Source organism: Myxine glutinosa, chromosome 10 (genome assembly GCF_964187855.1).
Source record: "Myxine glutinosa chromosome 10, kmMyxGlut1.1, whole genome shotgun sequence".
Lineage (NCBI taxonomy): Eukaryota > Metazoa > Chordata > Myxini > Myxiniformes > Myxinidae > Myxine > Myxine glutinosa.
In genome coordinates this window covers 69,027,013-69,047,603 of record NC_136270.1, presented here as the reverse complement: position 1 = coordinate 69,047,603, position 20,591 = coordinate 69,027,013, and the positions used below count along the sequence as shown (strand labels likewise).

At 44.0% G+C, this 20,591-nt stretch overlaps 1 protein-coding gene across 9 annotated transcripts in view; it reads right to left on the bottom strand.

Annotated features, from left to right (window-relative positions):
• The window catches only part of LOC137434118 (myosin light chain kinase, smooth muscle-like), a 281,545-nt gene that overhangs the window by 94,533 nt on the left and 166,421 nt on the right, over nt 1–20,591 (bottom strand). For all 9 annotated transcript variants that reach the window (XR_013624750.1, XR_013624749.1, XM_078785752.1 and 6 more), the window contains exons 2-3: nt 7,653–7,743; nt 2,994–3,632 (exon numbers count right to left, since the gene is read on the bottom strand). Coding sequence is in view for 7 of the 9 variants with exons in the window: in XM_078785752.1 (XP_078641878.1) it covers nt 2,994–3,632; nt 7,653–7,743 (730 nt within the window). In the remaining 2 variants the exon portion in view is untranslated. The remainder of the gene's footprint in view (nt 1–2,993; nt 3,633–7,652; nt 7,744–20,591) is intronic.

Sequence of the window (20,591 nt, the reverse complement as noted above, 5' to 3'; positions counted from 1 at the left end):
GCCTGTCTCAAACGTACATAACACCACCATTCATAAACCTGTCTCAAACGTACGTAACACCATTCATGAACCTGTCTCAAACGTACATAACACCACTATTCATAAACCTGTCTCAAACGTGCATACCACCATTCATAAACCTGTCTCAAATGTGCATAACACCATTCATAAACCTGTCTCACACGTACATAACACCACCATTCATAAACCTGTCTCAAACGTACATAACACCACCATTCATAAACCTGTCTCAAACGTCCATAACACCACTATTCATAAACCCGTCTCAAACGTACATAACACCATTCATAAACCTGTCTCAAATGTACATAACACCATTCATAAACCTGTCTCAAACGTACATAACACCATTCATAAATCCGTCTCAAACGTACATAACACCACCATTCATAAACCTGTCTCAAACGTACATAACACCATTCATAAATCCGTCTCAAACGTACATAACACCATTCATATACCTGTCTCAAATGTACATACCACCATTCATAAACCTGTCTCAAATGTACATAACACCATTCATAAGCCTGTCTCAAACGTACATAACACCACCATTCATAAACCTGTCTCAAATGTACGTAACACCATTCATGAACCTGTCTCAAACGTACATAACACCACTATTCATAAACCTGTCTCAAACGTGCATACCACCATTCATAAACCTGTCTCAAATGTGCATAACACCATTCATAAACCTGTCTCAAACGTACATAACACCACCATTCATAAACCTGTCTCAAACGTACATAACACCACCATTCATAAACCTGTCTCAAACGTCCATAACACCACTATTCATAAACCCGTCTCAAACGTACATAACACCATTCATAAACCTGTCTCAAATGTACATAACACCATTCATAAACCTGTCTCAAACGTACATAACACCATTCATAAATCCGTCTCAAACGTACATAACACCACCATTCATAAACCTGTCTCAAACGTACATAACACCACCATTCATAAACCTGTCTCAAACGTACATAGCACCACAATTCATAAACCTGTCTCAAACGTGCATAACATCATTCATAAACCTGTCTCAAACGTACATAACACCATTCATAAACCTGACTCAAACGTACATAACACCACCATTCATAAACCTGTCTCAAACGTACATAACACCACCATTCATAAATCTGTCTCAAACATACATAACACCACCATTCATAAACCTGTCTCAAACGTACATAACACCATTCATAAACCTGTCTCAAACGGACGTAACACCATTCATAAATCCGTCTCAAACGTACATAACACCACCATTCATAAACCTGTCTCAAACGTACATAACACCATTCATAAACCTGTCTCAAATGTACATAACCCCACCATTCATAAACCTGTCTCAAACGTACAGAACACCACCATTCATAAACCTGTCTCAAACGTACATAACCACCATTCATAAACCTGTCTCAAACGTACATAACACCATTCGTAAACCTGTCTCAAACGTACATACCACCATTCATGAAGCCGTCTCAAACGTACATAACACCACCATTCATCAATCTGTCTCAAACATGCATAACACCACCATTCATAAACCTGTCTCAAACGTACATAACAGCATTCATAAACCTGTCTCCAACGTACATAACAGCATTCATAAACCTGTCTCAAACGTACATGACACCATTCATAAACCTGTCTCAAACGTACATAACACCACCATTCATAAACCTGTCTCAAACGTACATAACACCATTCATAAACCTGTCTCAAACGTACATAACACCATTCATGAAGCCGTCTCAAACGTACATAACACCACCATTCATAAATCTGTCTCAAACATACATAACATCACCATTCATAAACCTGTCTCAAACGTGCATAACACCACCATTCATAAACCTGTCTCAAACGTACATAACACCATTCATAAACCTGTCTCAAATGTACATTACACCCCCATTCATAAATCCGTCTCAAACGTGCATAACAGCATTCATAAACCTGTCTCAAACGTACATAACACCATTCATAAACCTGTCTCAAACGTACATAACACCATTCATAAACCTGTGTCAAACGGATGTAACACCATTCATAAATCCGTCTCAAACGTACATAACACCACCATTCATATACCTGTCTCAAACGTACATAACACCACCATTCATAAACCTGTCTCAAACGTACATAACACCATTCATAAACCTGTCTCAAATGTACATTACACCCCCATTCATAAACCTGTGTCAAACGTACAGAACACCACCATTCATAAACCTGTCTCAAACGTACATACCACCATTTGTAAACCTGTCTCAAATGTACATTACACCCCCATTCATAAACCTGTGTCAAACGTACATAACACCACCATTCATAAACCTGTCTCAAACGTACATAACACCATTCATAAACCTGTCTCAAATGTACATAACACCATTCATAAACCTGTCTCAAACGTACATAACACCACCATTCATAAACCTGTCTCAAACGTACGTAACACCATTCATGAACCTGTCTCAAACGTACATAACACCACCATTCATAAACCTGTGTCAAACGTACATAACACCACCATTCATAAACCTGTCTCAAAAGTACATAACACCATTCATAAATCCGTCTCAAACGTACATAACAGCACCATTCATAAACCTGTGTCAAACGTACATAACACCACCATTCATAAACCTGTGTCAAACGTACATAACACCATTCATAAACCTGTCTCAAATGTACATAACACCATTCATAAACCTGTCTCAAATGTACACAACACCACCATTCATAAACCTGTGTCAAACGTACATAACACCATTCATAAACCTGTCTCAAACGTACATAACACCATTCATAAACCCGTCTCAAACGTACATAACACCATTCATAAACCCGTCTCAAACGTACATAACACCACCATTCATAAACCTGTCTCAAACGTACATAACACCATTCATAAACCCGTCTCAAACGTACATAACACCACAACTTACCAACAACTTCTCGAAGTGTTTCATCGTCTTCGTTTAGTGAAAGTGCCTCCTCTTTCGTACCTTCTACCTTGGTGTCCTCACAACATACGAGAGATCTCCTTCGCCTTGTTACTCCCAAATCGTCAGGTATTGTCTGCATTTCTGTTTTCATCGCAACTTCAGTGTCCAACTGTCTCGGTTCACTGTCAGTACCTGAAGCACTGCAAGTTGTATCGGTTTCATCTTGTTTTACATCGGTCTCTGACTCTGCCTCGGTCTCAGAATCTGTGTCGTCATTCTCCGTTTCCTTTACCGTCTCTTTCCCGATGCCTTTTGTGGAATGTTTTTCCTCCATACTGATCTGTTGAAGCGTTGTAGTTCCTTCACCTTCTGCACTGTGTTGCTGTCCTCCATCGTCCTTCAATTCCATGCTAGTTGCGGTTGTTTCTGCACCCAGGGAGTCACAATGAGAACTCTCCATTTTTTCTTCCCCCCTCTCAATAACTTGGTCAGACGACCCACAGGTGCTGCCTGTTTCCACGATTTCTGGAGAGGTTTCTACTGCGTGTAGAGATTGCAGATCGATCAGAGACTCCCGGGATGTCATCGGCTGGTCAGCAGGTTTTTCTTTTGGTGTCAAGGTCCTTTTAATCGGGGCATCTGCAAGGAAAGGGAACACATCGTATAGCTCATGCGCATCATTTAACAAATCATTAAACATGACCTTAAAAGTGTTAAAAATTCGAGTCTTTTCTTTTCTTTGTGCAGACATTTTCATTGGGTTAGATGTCATCAGGTATACCGGCAAAAAGCTACAGCTGATTTGGATTGAAATGATAGCAGATGCACCTTTTAGTGAAAGATCACGAAGGTGTATTAATTAAGTGTGCACATATAAATGCAAACAAGATATGGCCCCAAGTCTGCGATAAGAAAGTGTGGCTAAATATTTACCTCCGCCACCGAAGGTGGATGCAGGTTATGTTTTCACCCCTGTCTGTTTGTCTGTCTGTCTGTTTGTCTGTCGGTTTGTTTGTGAACAAAATATCTCAAAAAGTTGTGGACGGATTCGGATCCGGCTACTAGAACTTTTAAAGTGATTCTTCACCATTGGGAGATGGGGCCAAAAACGATACATAGCAGGATATCTCAAAAAGTTATGGATGGATTTGGACGAAACTTGTTGGACCGGTTGGGTGTCTGACAAGGACGATTCGCTTCGATTTTGGTGAAGATCTGAATATGGATTCGGATATGAGAATTATTTAATTTTTTAAGTGATGCTTCACCATTGGGAGATCGGGCCAAAAACTATACATAGCAGGATATCTCAAAACGTTGTGGACGGATTTGGACGAAACGTGGTGGACCGGTTGGGTGTGTAACAAGGACAATTCGATTCGATTTTGGTGAAGATCTGAATATGGATTCGGATATGAGAATTATTAAATTTTTAAAGTGATTATTCACCATTGGGAGATCGGGCCAAAAACTATACATAGCAGGATATCTCAAAAAGTTGTGGACGCATTTGGACGAAACTTGGTGGACCGGTTGGGTGTGTAACAAGGACAATTCGATTCGATTTTGGTGAAGATCTGAATATGGATTCGGATATGAGAATTATTAAATTTTTAAAGTGATTATTCACCATTGGGAGATAGGGGCAAAAACTATACATAGCAGGATATCTCAAAAAGTTGTGGACGGATGTGGACGAATCTTGGTGGACCAGTTGGGCTTCTGACAAGGACGATTCGCTTCGATTTTGGTGAAGATCTGAATATGGATTCGGATATGAGAATTATTTAATTTTTTTAGTGATGCTTCACCATTGGGAGATCGGGCCAAAAACTATACATAGCAGGATATCTCAAAAAGTTGTCTACGAATTTGGACGAAACGTAGTGGAATTGTTGGGTGTCTGACAAGGACGATTCTCTTCGATTTTGGTGAAGATCTGAATATGGATTCGGATATGAGAATTATTTAATTTTTTTAGTGATGCTTCACCAGTGGGAGATCGGGCCAAAAACGACACATAGCAGGATATCTCAAAAAGTTATGGATGGATGTGGACGAAACTTGTTGGACAGGTTGTGTGTGTGACAAGAAAGGATCGATTGAATTTTGGTGAAGATCCAGATCCGGATCCTGCTAGCTTAATTTTTTAAGTGAAACTTCACCATTGAGTGATATGGCCAAAAATATATCGCAGGATATCTCAAAAAGTTGTGGACGGATTTGGACGAAACTTGGTGTTCGATGTTGTGTGTGTGACGAGGACGAATCGATTCAATGTTGGTGAAGATCTGAATTATTATTCGGATGCGAGAATTGTTTAATTTTATTTTTTGATTAAATGTGATTCTGCATTGTGATATTCTGGTCTACTCTGCGATACAAAACGCAAACTGTTCACCTGGCGGACGTATGCTCTCTACTGAGTGCCGTTACATCACATTAATCATTGTCAATTTAACCTATTTACTGAGCGAGGCCCTTTTTCCTCTGTCTTTGTTGGGCTGCCAAATTATTGATGGACCTTCCTAATTCTAAAGAAATAAATATGACCACATAACAGGTCCTATTTGACGTCATAAAATTTCGCTGCTCATGCAATGCCTCCTGTAGGTTAGGGCTGGAAGTTTTAGCGTTTTAGGCCTGATTTAAAGCCGTTCAGGGGCCGAGTGGGGTAAAATTTGAGTAAAATATATATTTTAATTTTTTCATGTCAAAATACTCGATGATGTATGTTCTTTCAGAAATCAATCCTTTTAATGTGAAAATTGAACTATTTTTCCAGAAAATATGGGTCTAATTGTCAAAGGTCAATCATTTGTTAAACCGGAAGTACCTTTTTCACAACCGGAAGTGGATTTTTTGGCCTAAATATCCCTAAAAGTCTGTTTCAAAAACACTGGCAAACTCTTTAGTCTGTGCTCTCATGAATATTAATAAACTTGTTATAACTCAAAAACTAATCATCAGAATTTCTTCGAATTTGGTCAGAATTTGGTCAGGTTTGAGGTGTTGAGTGAAGTAATGATGGCTTTTAGAGATACCCCTACTTTAAAAAAAATTATGAAGTAAACCGTCACATTTTTCTGTTTCTACAAAAAATAATCAGTGTGCAGCTGAAATAAACCGATTTGAAGAAAAGCCATCATTGAAATATTAGGACATCCCTATAATATGTAAAACTGAGGAAAAAAAGTAGATTGCCTGAGTTCGTTGTACGGGGTTACAATTTTGCTGACAAAATACAAAAATGTAAATTTTCAATTGTGTTGAGGAAAATAAATGTAATTTCCTTATTTGAAGGTGTATTGTCTCAATTCTTCAATTTTTGTATTCTCCAGATTGTCAGCTTTCCAGTGATATGTGATTTGTAGGGGGTAGCTTGTCTGTGAGTGTAGATATGTGCGTTTGTTTGATGGCGTGTAAAACCCTGCATTTGATCCCACTTGGCCCCTTAATGAGCGCCTATTTTGATGTGGTTAATACACCTTCGCTAGGCATCAGGTATGAAGGTTGTGGCCAGGTTTCATCAAAATCGTGTGTTTGGTTCAAGCTATAATGACTGAAGTGTTCACAGACTGACTGACGCGGACACTGCTCAGACAGTGGTCGATCGCATAAGCTCACCGGACTAAAGTCAAAGTTAGCTAAAAATGATTGTAGGCACAAGCAACTGGATTCGTGTTCCTCACGTGTACTGCTGATTGCTAATTGCTGGGTATTTGTTTGTTTGTTTTTACATTTAAAAAAATGTGTAATACAATGGGCAACATCTTCTTACTTTAAAAAAAAGTTTTCATCAAAAACCAATGAAACCATTTCTTTTTCTGCTACAATTAAAAAGTGAATGGCTGATGTCTGCTCAGGTATGTTGGACGTTCAAAAAGTTCTCGGAATGAGACGCTATAATAATTCAAGACAAGGCAACGTTTTGTATTTTAATCGCTGGGAATAATTGGAGCCATTAAAGAAGAGGTAGTAGCAGGATAGCCAGCTTAACCGTTCAAGAAGGCAAGTGTATAGTTACCGGTGGTGAATCGTATGTTAACGGCAAAGCGCCATCCTCACAATGACGTTTCATTCACAACTTCGAAAGACGGTCACCACGAAAGAAAGAGGTTGAATTTGATTTAAAAAAGGATATTTATAGATTGTAAAAGGTTAAAGTAAAAATTGACAGAGTTTAGTTCCCATGCAAATAAACCCAAGCTTACCATGAGCAATTAGCTGAACAGGTAAAAGTAAAGAAACTTTCACAACTTCTTACTTGAGAGAAGTTTCGGGCGATAATAGTGAATTGGCGGCTTGTTTCCCCCCAGGTCTCCAAAACGTAACCCCAAATGCAAAGGTGTGGTTGTTCGTTGAAGGCCACAATTATTCCCACCTTATCGTTGGGTAAGGAAGGTTTGGTCCCAGTTTTTCACGAACTGGCTGCATCCCAGTCTGAGGTTCATTAAAGTGGGATAGAGCATGTGGAACTGTAATTTGTTCAGGATGCCGGCGATAAGTCTCACATTCCTGCGACCACCAGGATGCTAGTTTATAGCTGGGACTGGATTCAAATCCAGGCTAGAGGTGAGTGTGCATACCTCTAGGTACATCCTGCCAGACAAATGTGAAGTATCCACAATGAAGTACAAAAAATAGCAACTTACTCACCTTTGCCAATTTCTTTCTCTTTTGTGATCTTTTTCCAGCGTCCAGAATAGCTCTTCAAATTGAGTTTCTTGAAATGTTTCTCTTTCTTGACCTGACACGTAAGAACGCATGGTAATCGTGGAGCTCTGAGCTGTTAGGAATTTTATAAGTACGGCAGACAAAGATTAAATAAAGCAGCAGGTCGCAATTTCAGCGCACACGTTTGATTCACAAAAACAACGCAGATCGCGTTTCTGCGGCGTCTTGTCTCAAAGCCAGACAGACTTGCTGTGGTGGAAGTGGGAATCACAATCCAGAAATAAAATTATAGGAGCACTCCCGACGGTCAGCAGTATCATACCTTGGGCGGTGCAAAACATTAGGCTATACCTTATACTCTAACCGAAGTGCACCAAAATCATTCAGCAAGCGTCCAATCTATACAATCGGTAGGCAAATGTTAACATCTATATAGTATCCCCTTCTTCTTTAATTATTATTTAATTACTTCAATTATTCCCAAAGTGTTCCCAAATTCCCCCAAAAATATCGATTACTTCAATTCAATTACTTTCTGTCTTCTACCGACTCCTTTCCGGCCTTGCTCCCCCAGCTCTATCTGTGCTCTCTCCCCCAAATATTCCTACAGGTCACACAAGATCTGCCTGCAACCCTCTTCTGGTGAAATTCCCAAAATTAAGACTCTCTGCTCACCTTCACTCTTTCATTCCTCTTTTCTCTCGCCTCTGGAACAAACTCCCTCACTCTCTTCAATCCCACTCCTCCCTAGAGGTCTTCAAAACAGCTGTTCACCACCATCTCTTATCTTCCCCCATCCAAAACCTTGATCTTTTCTACCCCCGTTAATTCACCCCAGATCCACTTTTTTGAAATAACGACTTCTTTCCTTGAAGTCCGAGCAGTGTGTTTTATACTTCTCCCACCCCTCCCCCCCCCCTTCCCACGCCTCCTCCCCTCAAGCCCTCTCTCTCCCACAGATCTCCCGATGTCCCTGCTCTCAAATGTTGTACTTGTGTGCTTCCCCCTCTTGTCTACCGCTCCCCTTATTATATGTTTTATGTGTCGGTTTTTTATTATTATTATTAATGTTAGCTCTTTCACGAGCCTCGATCTTGTAGACCAAAAAAAAAGTGTGGGTCGGCTGGGGGAACAGTTCTGGTCCGCATCTTTCTGGAATTGGCTGATAGTTCGACTGTGGCAGGAATAATTGAACTTTTCACTGTGCTTGCGAAGGACACCGTGGGATCTTTAACGTCCTCAAATTAATGCTGGCAGATGGGACACCCTTAATGCCCAATGGATGTCCATCCGATGGACGGTACATACGTTGATGCCTCATCCTGCAAGCGAAACACCATTGTGGCAGTTTATAGTTGGGTCGAGATTCAAAGCAAGACTATACGGCTAAAAGGCAAGTGCACGTACTTCTGAGCTATCCGTCCAGCCCAAAGGTTAGTGTTATGATGGTAAAAAAAAATTCAGGGCATCTTAAAACTGCTGATGATGACCGAGAGAATGAAACTTGATCAACTGTCGGAAACCCTTTTCCAGAAATGCAGACATGCGTGCAAGGCAACACGAAGCAGCAAACAGCAATGAAACCACCTTTGGAGGCCATTTTCCCCCGCAGAGCAGGGGTTGGCCTTTTTTGGGCACCTTGGTCCCCTTTTTTGAAGCAATGTTTTACGGCCGGATGCCCTTCCTGCCACCAACCCTGTTAGTCGCCTCTTGCGACACACAGGGAATTACTAGTGAACTGGTACTCAATTTGCCGACCTCGGAAGGATGACAGGCTGAGTCAACCCCCTAGTGTTCATTCAGCGATCGACCGGGATTCGAACCCAGGATCCTATGGTCCCAAGCCGGCACACTAACTGCGAAGCCAACACCAGGCTGGCGAAGCAGCAAACAGCAATGTTGGAGATATATGTTAACACCACTTTTCAGTGTGATTATTCCTTGTTTTGTGAACACTGGATAACGTAAAAACGATTGCGCTACATATTTTGGGAAACTTCGGAGGAGCAGCACGCGATGGGTGATTTGCAATCTGTTGTCGGTGTAATAGCTGTGAAAGTAACACTATGCGTGGCTGTGCATTGATCAAATTTCACATTCCATTCAGGTTTGGAAGGGGCAAGTGAGGCCATGTCTTGTCAATAACCTTGAAGACCATGTTTATCATTAAGGAGGAAGAGTGTACAATGGCCCCTTGGGAAATATCGATTACAAGGAATTAATGGACATGGAAAAATACTTTAGTGTATACTGTATCTTTGTGTATTTTCAGGACGTGACGTTTTTGGTGTAATGTGTTATATTTATGACCAATAAGATTCATAGCATATTGACAGAAGGGGTGGAAAGCGAATTCGACTGAGGGCAACTTTAGTTCATTCCATGAGGCTCGGAACAAGTGCATGCCCACCGTGAGGCAAGCCAGAAAATATAATCTTACAAATCTCAAGGCTGACCCCTTCAACCAGTCTCCCCCATCGATGTCATGGTGGCACCCTGTCGTGGCCATCTCTGGTGTATGGTACCCTCCATTCCCTCCCTCGCCTCAAATGGCATTACTGCAGACTCTGCCTGAGATAAGGTAGGATGCCTAAACTCTGTGTGTTGCTTCCAAATGTCATATACCCAACTCATCCTGGTCTGTCCCCATTTTACCCCCCCCCCCCCCCCCACATACACTGCCTGCTGGACCTTTTATCTTTCTCACCTGAGAAGGTAGAGAATGGTCTGTCTGGCCTTGACATTGCTTTGGCAACGGGCCCAGATGGCATCAGTGTCCATGTTCTCAAATCCCTGCCCTGCTATTCATGTTTCCCCCTTTGCCTGTCCTATTCAGTCGCCCTTCTCCTTTAGCCACCGCCCATCAGCCTTGAAGTCGGCAAACATCACTCCCATCTCTATGAAGGATGCAAAAACAGGTCATATCAACAACAGACCAGTGAGCTTCCAATTACAAACAAAGTCATGGAATCCTTTATTTCCGTTGATGACTTCTTCCCTGTTTTCAAACAGACAGCTCTCTGATGATCAGTTTGGATTCCGTCCTGGTCACTCGACTCTGGACATGCTGCTGTTCCTCTCTCAGCAATGTTTAGATGCCCCAAGTCTCAATAAAGAGGTCAGGACCGTCTTCTTGTACATGAATCATACATTTGACACAGTCTGGCATCCTGTTTGCATGCCAAGCTCTCTGTCTGTGTCATAAAAGGCTACTTTCATTCCTAGATTTATGATTTCCTCCTGGAGGTTTATTCTGTGGAATCTGAAGCTCTCAACATTATCGGAAATCCCCCGCAATGAGGCTGAAGCACTGAAGGTAGAAATTGGAGAGATCGTGTTGTGGTGATGGGCAGCAGACTTGAGCACTTGGAGGGAAGAACGTGAGATAATACAGGCTGAAGACCTTTCACATGTGAAAACAAAGAGGAGGATAAATGAATGAAGGTGAGTGAATCGGGAAGGATAACAAGTTAACGGTTTCTGGGAAACTTGTGATGTTTCAGTCAAAGAGTAACTGAGAAATAGAATAGCTTTTCTCAGTTAGTGGTAAGCCTGGTGTTTATCTTAACGGTTAAGGTGGCTGGCATGAGATATTAGGTGTCATGTATGAAGGTGCAAATATTCCCCGTTTTATCCGGACACCGTGACCGCGGGTTTATTTCCGTTTCCGGGAGTTACGGCTCAGCTCAGACGGCATTGCGGTGAATCGGGCCTGTATCTGCAGAGTCAATAAACGTGTGCAACAATCGATCGTAGTCTGTTGTGATACCTTACATGACGACGAGGATAAACATCTAGAGCATGACTTCTTTCGGCCATATTGATGAATTCGACCCTCATGAGGGAAATTTTGACGCGTATTCTGAGTGGTTGTCTTTCTACTTTGAGGCGAACGGCATGGCGATGGAAGCCCGGATGAAGGCCGTCTTCCTGTTCATTTGCGGGGGAGAGACGTTCACACTCATTAAAAACCTGATTCGTCCTCGGACACTCCAGGAGCTCACGTATGCAGAGCTCAAGGCCGCTTTGAAGGATCATTGTAATCCATCTCCTTCAGTCATCCTGTGTCGGTTTAATTTTTACATGTGCAGACAGCAGCAAGGTCAGTCGATCACAGACTTCATTGCACAACTCAAAACACTGTCAAATCTGTGTGAGTTTGGGGACATGATTGACGACATGCTCCGTGATTTGTTGGTGGTTGGCATGTCCGATGACCGCACTCGTAGACGCCTGCTTGCTGAGAGAAGACTGACGTTCCAAAATGCCAGAGACACCGCCATTTCCATGGAAAATGCTGAATGCAACGCTACAAGCATCGGTGCCACTCGCTCGTCTGGTACCAGCCCTGCTGTGAATCGGTTGGATCATGTTCAGCCAAAACGTTGGAACAAGGCTCCTCGTCAGAAGCCAGTGCAGTCTCAAACCCACAACAAATGTTTTCGGTGCAATGGAAAGCACCCTCCGGAGATGTGTCGGTTCAAAGATGCGACCTGCCATTTCTGTTCAAAAACTGGCCATATTGCTCCAGCTTGCATCCATCGCAAATCGGGAAAAGAGAAAGCTGCTGACAAGAAGATTAATCAAATTGCTCTCTCTCATGCACAGATTTATCCCATCTCGTCTTCAGTTGTCATACCCTTCCTCCCGTCCATGGTACACGGAATCTTGTGGTGAGGCTGTTGCCCAGAAACAACTTGCCTTCGTCTCCTGGAAAGCAAATCCAACGGAAGGAAATCTCATTTCCTTTCACAAAGCCCGAAACAAGTGTGTGTCCACCCTCAGGAGAGCCAGGAAACAATATCTCTCCGTTCTCAAGACCGAACTCTCTTATCTGTCTCCCTCTTCCAAATCCTGGTGGCGTCTGGTCAAATCCGTTTCTGGTGTTTGTTCCCCCTCCATCCCCTCCCTTACCTCAAACGGCTACACAGCTGACTCCGCACGTGAAAAAGCTGAATGCCTCAACTCTGTGTTTGCCTCTAAATCTTGTGTCCCAAACCCATCCCTCTCTGTACCCACCATACCCAGTCGTACCCTGCTGCTCCTGGACTCCGTGTCCTTTCCTCCTGACAAGGTGGAAAAGTTTCTGTCAACCCTCGACTCTGATTCTGCAACTGGACCCGACGGCATCAGCCCACGGGTCCTAAAATCCTGCTCTGCTGCTCTATCTCACCCTCTCTCTGTTCTCTTCACCCTCTCTTTTGCTCAAGGTCAACTGCCATCTGCTTGGAAATCAGCCAACATCACCGCTTTGCACAAAAAAGGTGCAAAAACAGATCCTAGCAACTACAGACCAATCAGCCTTCTCCCAATTATCAGCAAAGTCATGGAATCCATCATTGCTTCTGATATGAAATCTTTCCTCTTCTCCAATGGCTTGATCTCTGATCATCAATTTGGTTTCAGACCAGGTCACTCTACTCTGGACATGCTGCTTCTGCTGTCTCAACAATGGATGGAGGTCCTCAATGCCAAACAGGAAATTAGAGCTGTCTCCCTCGACATATCACGTGCCTTCGACACGGTCTGGCACCCCGCTCTGCTCACCAAACTCTCCTCCTTTGGTATCCATGGAAATCTCCACGCATGGCTGGCGGACTTCCTCTCTAGTCGTCGTCAACGTGTGGCCCTGAATGGGTTTCTCTCATCTCCTCTTCCTGTTCAGGCTGGAGTTCCCCAAGGCAGTGTTCTGGGCCCCGTGCTTTTTCTGGTCTTCATCAATGATCTCTCTGACTCTCTCGAAAATCCTCTCTATCTCTTTGCTGATGACTCCACTCTCTGCCGCTCCATTCCTCTTCCCTCAGATCGGCAGTCTGCTGCCTCCTCACTCTCTGAAGACCTGGACAAAATCACAGACTGGTCAAACAAGTGGAACATGTCTTTCAATCCTGACAAATCTCACACTCTTACTATGTCTCTCCGAAAAGATCGACTGGACAACCCTCCCATCTACTTTCTCAACAATCCTCTCCAAGAAGTTCTGTCGCTCAAGATTTTGGGTCTCACTATCTGCCATGATCTTTCTTGGGAAAACCACATTTCCAAGCTGGCCTCCAAAGCCAGTCGCCGACTGGGCATCCTCCGTCGTGCGAAGTCCTTCCTCGGCACACCTGAGCTCCTCACCACATACAAGGCTTTCATCCGCAGCTCAATGGAATACTGTTCTCCCCTATGGGCCGGTGCTCCTGCCTCACACCTAGCTCGGCTTCACGCTGTTGAAACCAAAGCTTTCAGAATTATTGGAATCTCCCGCGATGAAGCTATCTCTGAGGGCCTTTCACTCACTCACCGCAGGCAGGTAGGTGGTCTTTCTGTCTTCTACCGACTCCTCTCCGGCCTTGCACCCCCAGCTCTCTCTGTGCTCTGTCCCCCAAATATTCCTACAGGTCGCACAAGATCTGCCAGCAACCCTCTGATGGTTAAACTGCCGAAATCTCGGCTCTCCGCTCACCTTCACTCTTTCATTCCTCTTTTCTCCCGCCTCTGGAACAAACTACCTCACTCCCTTCAATCCCACTCCTCCCTCCAGGTCTTTAAAACAGCTGTTCACCACCATCTCTTATCTTCCCCCATCCAAAACCTTGATCTTTTCTACCCCCGCTAATTCACCCCAGATCCACCTTGTTTGAAATTCCAACTTCTTTCCTGTAAGTCCTGGCAGGGTCCATATGTTTTATACCTCTCCCACTGCCCCCTTCCCACGCCCCCCCCCCCCCCCCCCCCCCACCAAAGCCCTCGCCCTCTCTCAGATCTCTCGATGTCTCCATGTCTCTCGGTCCCTGCTCTCAAATGTTGTGTTTGTGTCCTTCCCCCTCTCTCCCCATCTTGTCTACCGCTCCCTATGTTATATGTTTTATGTGTCGGTTTGTCTTTCTGTGTGATTAATGTTCGCTCTTTCACGAGCCTCGAACTTGTATACAAAAAAAAAAAAAAAAAAAAAAAAAATCAGTTTATCGGTTTGGAGGAACCTGAGCGTGACCAGGTGAGCTCTGTTTCCTACAACTCAGAATTGTATGACCTGTTTCATATTGATTCTCGTGATAAGCGGGACCCTTTTCTTGCCACTCTTGTCATCAATAAAATCGACCGTTGCAAATGGAGTTCGACACTAGTGTGGTTGTCTCGCTTATCAGCCATGCTGTTTTCACAAACCTGTGGAGTGATGCTGACCGACCCCACCTGAAACTTACAACCTATGGACTCTGCACCTATACAGGTGAGAAGATTGTTCCCTGCGGTACATGTGACGACACGGTGGGCTACGATAACCGCGAGTTTCACCTACCCCTGATCGTCATTCCTGGAAAGGGCCCTTCCTTACTAGGCAGGAACTGGTTGAGCATAATTCAACTGAAGTGGAAAAGCATTCATCAACTCCAGGCAGCCAACGTTCCTGCTACCACAGCATACACGCTCAAAAATGTGCTGGATACGTACCCGGATGTCTTACATGGCGACGAAGGTGGGATACGATAACCGCAAATTTCACCTACCCCTGATCGTCATTCCTGGAAAGGGCCCTTCCTTACTAGGCAGGAACTGGTTGAGCAAAATTCAACTGAAGTGGAAAAGCATTCATCAACTCCAGGCAGCCAACGTTTCTGCTACCACAGCATACACACTCAAAAATGTGCTGAATATGTACCGGATGTCTTCAAGGATGAGCTTGGAACCTTGGAAGGACAAACGGCTAAACTCAGTGTTGACCGGGATGCCAATCCTATATTTTGCAGAGCTCGCCCAGTCCCTTTCGCCCTGCGTGAGCGGATTGACAAGGAACTGGATCATCTTGAAAATCTTGGGATCATCGAGCAAATTCAGTACGCCCAATGGGCCCAATGGGCTGCCTGGAGTTGATGAATGCTTTTCCACTTCAGTTGAATTATGCTCAACCAGTTCCTGCCTAGTAAGGAAGGGCCCTTTCCAGGAATGATGGGCCCATTGTACGCCCATCAGTACGCCCATCATTCCGGTCATAAAATCGGACCAGTCCATTCGCATATGTGGAGATTATAAAATGACCGTGAACAAGTGTTCTTCATTGGATAAATATTCAATCCCAAGGATCGAAGACCTCTACAATCGTCTCACGGGAGGCAAGACTTTTACTAAACTCGATCTCAAATTCGCCTATCTACAGCTCCGCTTGGACGAGAATTCGAAACAGTATCTTACCATCAACACGCATCGTGGGTTGTACAGGTACCACCGACTCAGTTTTGGAGTGAAATCTGCACCTGGCATTTATCAACGTGTCATGGACAGTTTGTTTGCCGCCGAACGCAACGTCGATTGTTACCAGGATGATATTCTGGTTACTGGTCGTACGGATGCTGAACATCTACAAAACCTGAATAGAGTTCTGAAGAAGATTTTGGACTCTGGCCTGCATTTGCGTCGAGACAAGTGCAAGTTTATGGTGCCATCGGTCACGTACCTGGGTCATACGATTGATGCCGAGGGTCCACATCTGACAGATGAGAAAGTCCGAGCTATCAAGGATGCTCCTGCTCCACGAGACGTAACCAAATTGAAGTCATACCTTGGTTTGCTTCAGTTCTATGGTCGCTACATCCCAAATGTGACCGACGTTTTGGGTCCCCTTTATCATCTTTTGAGGATAGGAGTCTCCTGGAGCTGTGGGTCCACAGAACAATCAGCATTCCAGACCTCCAAGGATCTGCTCAAATCGTCCAATGTTCTCGTTCATTTTGATCCAGAGAAGGATTTTGTGCTGACATGCGATGCCTGTCTGTATGCAGTGGGGAGTGTATTATCACACGTGATGCCTGATGGTATGGAAAGACCTGTTGCATTTGCTTCCAGAACGTTGTCCCCGGCAGAGAAGAACTATTCCCAACTTGAAAAGGAAGGATTGGGAATCGTTTTCGGTATCAGCAAATTTCGCCAGTACCTTCTTGGACATCATTTCACGATTGGCACTGATCAGTCTGTTTGGTCCAACTAAGGCGACGTCTGACACACTACCGCCCAGGATCATCCGATGGTCCCTGTTTCTCGCTGCTTATGACTACACCATATGTTATAAGCCTGGTTCGTCTATCACAAATGCAGATGCCATGAGTCGGTTACCCCTTCCAGAATCCGTTGATGATTCGCCTACACCAGGATCCATTATCGCACTGATGGATCATCGCAAGATTGTGCTGTCGATGCTGGCCAGATCCGCACCCATACTCGACGAGACCCCGTTCTGTCCAGAACTGTCCAGGCTGTACAGCTTGGATGGCATTTGCTACCTGCGGGTGACCCAGATTTTGCGGCTTTTAAAGCATGTAAAAACGAACTCAGCGTGGAAAATGGTTGCCTACTCTGGGGATGTCGTGTCGTGATCCCGGAAAATCTGCGTTCCAGGGTCATGGATGAAATCCATGACTGTCACCCCTGGATTGTGAAGATGAAGTCACTCGCTAGAAACTATGTGTGGTGACCGAATCTTGATGCTGATATCGAACATCATGTTCGACATTGTTACCCTTGCCAGAGCACCCGGAATGCACCTGCGAAAGTGCCACTGCATCCCTGGGAATGGCCCAGCGAACCGTGGCATCGCCTACATCTCGATTATGCTGGGCCTATTAACGGCAGCATGATTCTAATAATCATGGACATGCACACAAAATAGCTCGATGCCTATGTGACGCGTGGTACTACATCAGCCATTGTCATCAAAAAACTCAGACGCTGTTTCGCCACTCATGGTCTGCTCAGGATGATCGTGAGTGATAACAGTACGTGTTTTTCCAGTTCCGAGTTCGCCTTGTTCACACGTAGGAACGGCATCAAACATAAGTTTGTCAGCCCACATCACCAGGCTTCAAATGGCTTGGCCGAAGGATCTGTGGGAATCATCAAATCCGGATTGCAGAAACTTCAGGAGGGAAACCTGGAAACAAAGCTGTCTCGTCTCCTGTTCAAATACCACATCACGCCACAATCAACAACCGTTGCAGCTCCGTCTGAGTTATTGATGAAACGACACCTGAGATCGACACTTGACAATCTCAAACCGGACATATGATCAAATGTTTATCAGAGCCAGCTTAATCAAAAGTTGGTCCACGATAACTCGTCCAACAGTCGATGTATCAACATCAGAGATCCAGTGTTTGCCAGAAATTTTGGTGCAGGTGTGACGTGGCTACCGGGGGACATCATCGAGAAGCCAGGTCCACGGTCCTGCGTGATTCGCCTGCAGGACGGCCGTGAAATTCGTCGACATCAGGACCACATAACCTACCATCACTGTCAGTCGATAGAGCCTGCAGCATCGTCCCAGTCAGAACAACAGTTCGATCCGCCACTGCCGGAGATCGTCAAAGCCGCTCCAGCCGGCTCGGATGCCCTGAAAACCACTGCGAACGCTACACCCTTCGTGGAGATCAAAGGAATCACCTCGGACTCTGTATCCACTGGTCCACCGCGACGCTCAATGTGCGAGAGAAAAGCACCCGATTATTTGAATCTTTGAAGATGTTTTTTCACATTGACACATGTTCTATTTTCACGTATTTTCATTATTTTCATAATCGTTTGCACACATTTTTTCACATGTTTTTGGAAATGTTACTTTTGGAATGTCAATTTTGGAAATCTAGCACATATTGCTCTTGGTAATTTTGGACTTAAAGGGGAGGATGTCATTTATGAAGGTGCAAATATTCCCCGTTTTATCCGGACCCCATGACCGTGGGTTTACTTCCGTTTCCGGGAGTTACGGCTCAGCTCAGACGGCGCTGGGGTGAATCGGGCCTGTATCTGCAGAGTCAATAAACGTGTGCAACAATCGATCATAGTCTGTCGAGATACCTTACATTAGGGTCCTGAGTTAAGCCCCTGTCATACCATTAAGTTAACACCCAGTTAACACCCGGTAGTTAACACCCAGTTAACACCCTGTGGGCCTTTCATCCTTCCGAGGTCAGCAAAATGAGTACCAGCTGACTGGTAATGGGGTAAATTGCATCAGCAGCACAGCCATGCCACCAGAAATGATGCAGCCAAGCCGCCACAGGCTGCATATATGAACCACCACCATCTCAAATATTTAAGAGCAGGTTGGACAAACATTGGTCCTCCTCTTACCACATTTTACCCTGACTACCCAACAAACATTCACACATTTCAATAAATTATGTTGAAGTTGTGTTCTCGTAGTTGTGACACATACCAACCCTATCAATGGAATCATCAGAAGTTTAAACAGGACTACCTTTCACTTCCGTATAATGATGATGATGATGATGATGAGGAGGGGGAGATTCTAGGTTTGTCTCGAGAGCCGAGACAGTGGAGGAGCAGGACCAGAAGACGATTAATAAAAGACTGCAAGGCCTCCTACCTGCCTGCAGTGAGTGAAACTCAACCTCACATTGTAAGATACCAATGACATGGGATGCCTTCAACTTCATGGCCTCAAGGGGGTCAAGACAGGAAGCAGCATCACCAAGCCAAGTGATGATCCATTTTTCAAAGCACTTTGGATAAAGGCCTTCTACACCATTATATGCTGAGGATAACAGAAGAAGGATTTAGCCCTGTGGAGAATTCCAAGGCAGGCAGCAGGCTTTGAATGCCAGCTTGGAGAATGATGTGCACAAGGCAGGTAATAGCTGAAAGTGAGGATCAGGAGCTCTGTAGACCATACCTCTTCCAGAGGCTGACCACAGAAATAAACCAGAACGGCACTCATTAGAGAGCATACTTCCGCCTGGTTGGCCATATCACTCAATGGTGAAGATTCACTTAAAAAAATTAAATAATTGTGGTATCCGAATTCATATTCAGATGTTCGCCAAAATCGAATTGAATCGTCCTTGTCACACACACACAACCTCTCCACCATGTTTCGTCCAAATCCGTCCACAACTTTTTGAGATATCCTGCTACAGTCATGTGAAAAAGTAATTACACCCCATGTAAAGTTTTGACTTTCTCAACATACAGCTAATTGATCTTCATTTCTACAATATTGATAGATAAAGGTGATATACAGTAATATAACAAATATCATGAAACATTTACATTTTGTAGTCAATTGTATAATTTAAATAAACATAAATGCAAATTTCACATGTGGAAAAAGTAAGTACACCCTTACATTTATCACTACTTCAAATACCTAACATTAGAATCAGGTGCACCAGCTCAGGTGCAAATGATTAGAACATCGTTAGAGAGGATCTTGGAGGAACCTGTCTTATTTAAACCTCAGACATTTCGTTTGGTTTGCTCGGCGTCACCATGCTGAGATCAAAAGAGCTCTCTGAGGCCTTCCGAAAGAAGGTTATAGATGCCTACGAGTCTGGGAAGGGATTTAAAAAGATCTCCAAACAATTTGAAATCAATCATTCGACTGTCCGGAAGATCATCTACAAGTGGAGAAGATTCCAAACAACTGTCAACTTGTTCAGGCCAGGCCACCCCAGCAAGTTCAGCCCGAGAGCAGACCGCAAGATGCTGAAAGAAGTCTCGAAAAACCCCAGAATGTCATCACGGGTGACTTCACAAAAATATTTCTTCATTGTACCAGAGGGTGCTTGAGGATAATGTGAGGCCATCTGTCGGGAAGTTGAAGCTCAACCGAAGGTGGACCTTGCAACATGACAATGACCCTAAACATACCAGTAAATCCACCAAGGAATGGCTGAAAAGAAAGAAATGGAGGGTTCTGGAATGGCCAAGTCAAAGCCTGGATCTAAATCCCATCGAGATGTTGTGGGGGGATTTGAAACGAGGTGTGCATGCAAGAAACCCCTCAAACATCGCACAGCTGAAAGAATTCTGCATGGAGTGGGCAAAAAATTCTCCCAGTCGATGTCAGAGACTGGTAGACAGTTATAAGAAACGTCTACTTGAGGTTGTTTCTGCCAAAGGGGGCAATACCACCTATTAGTGCCA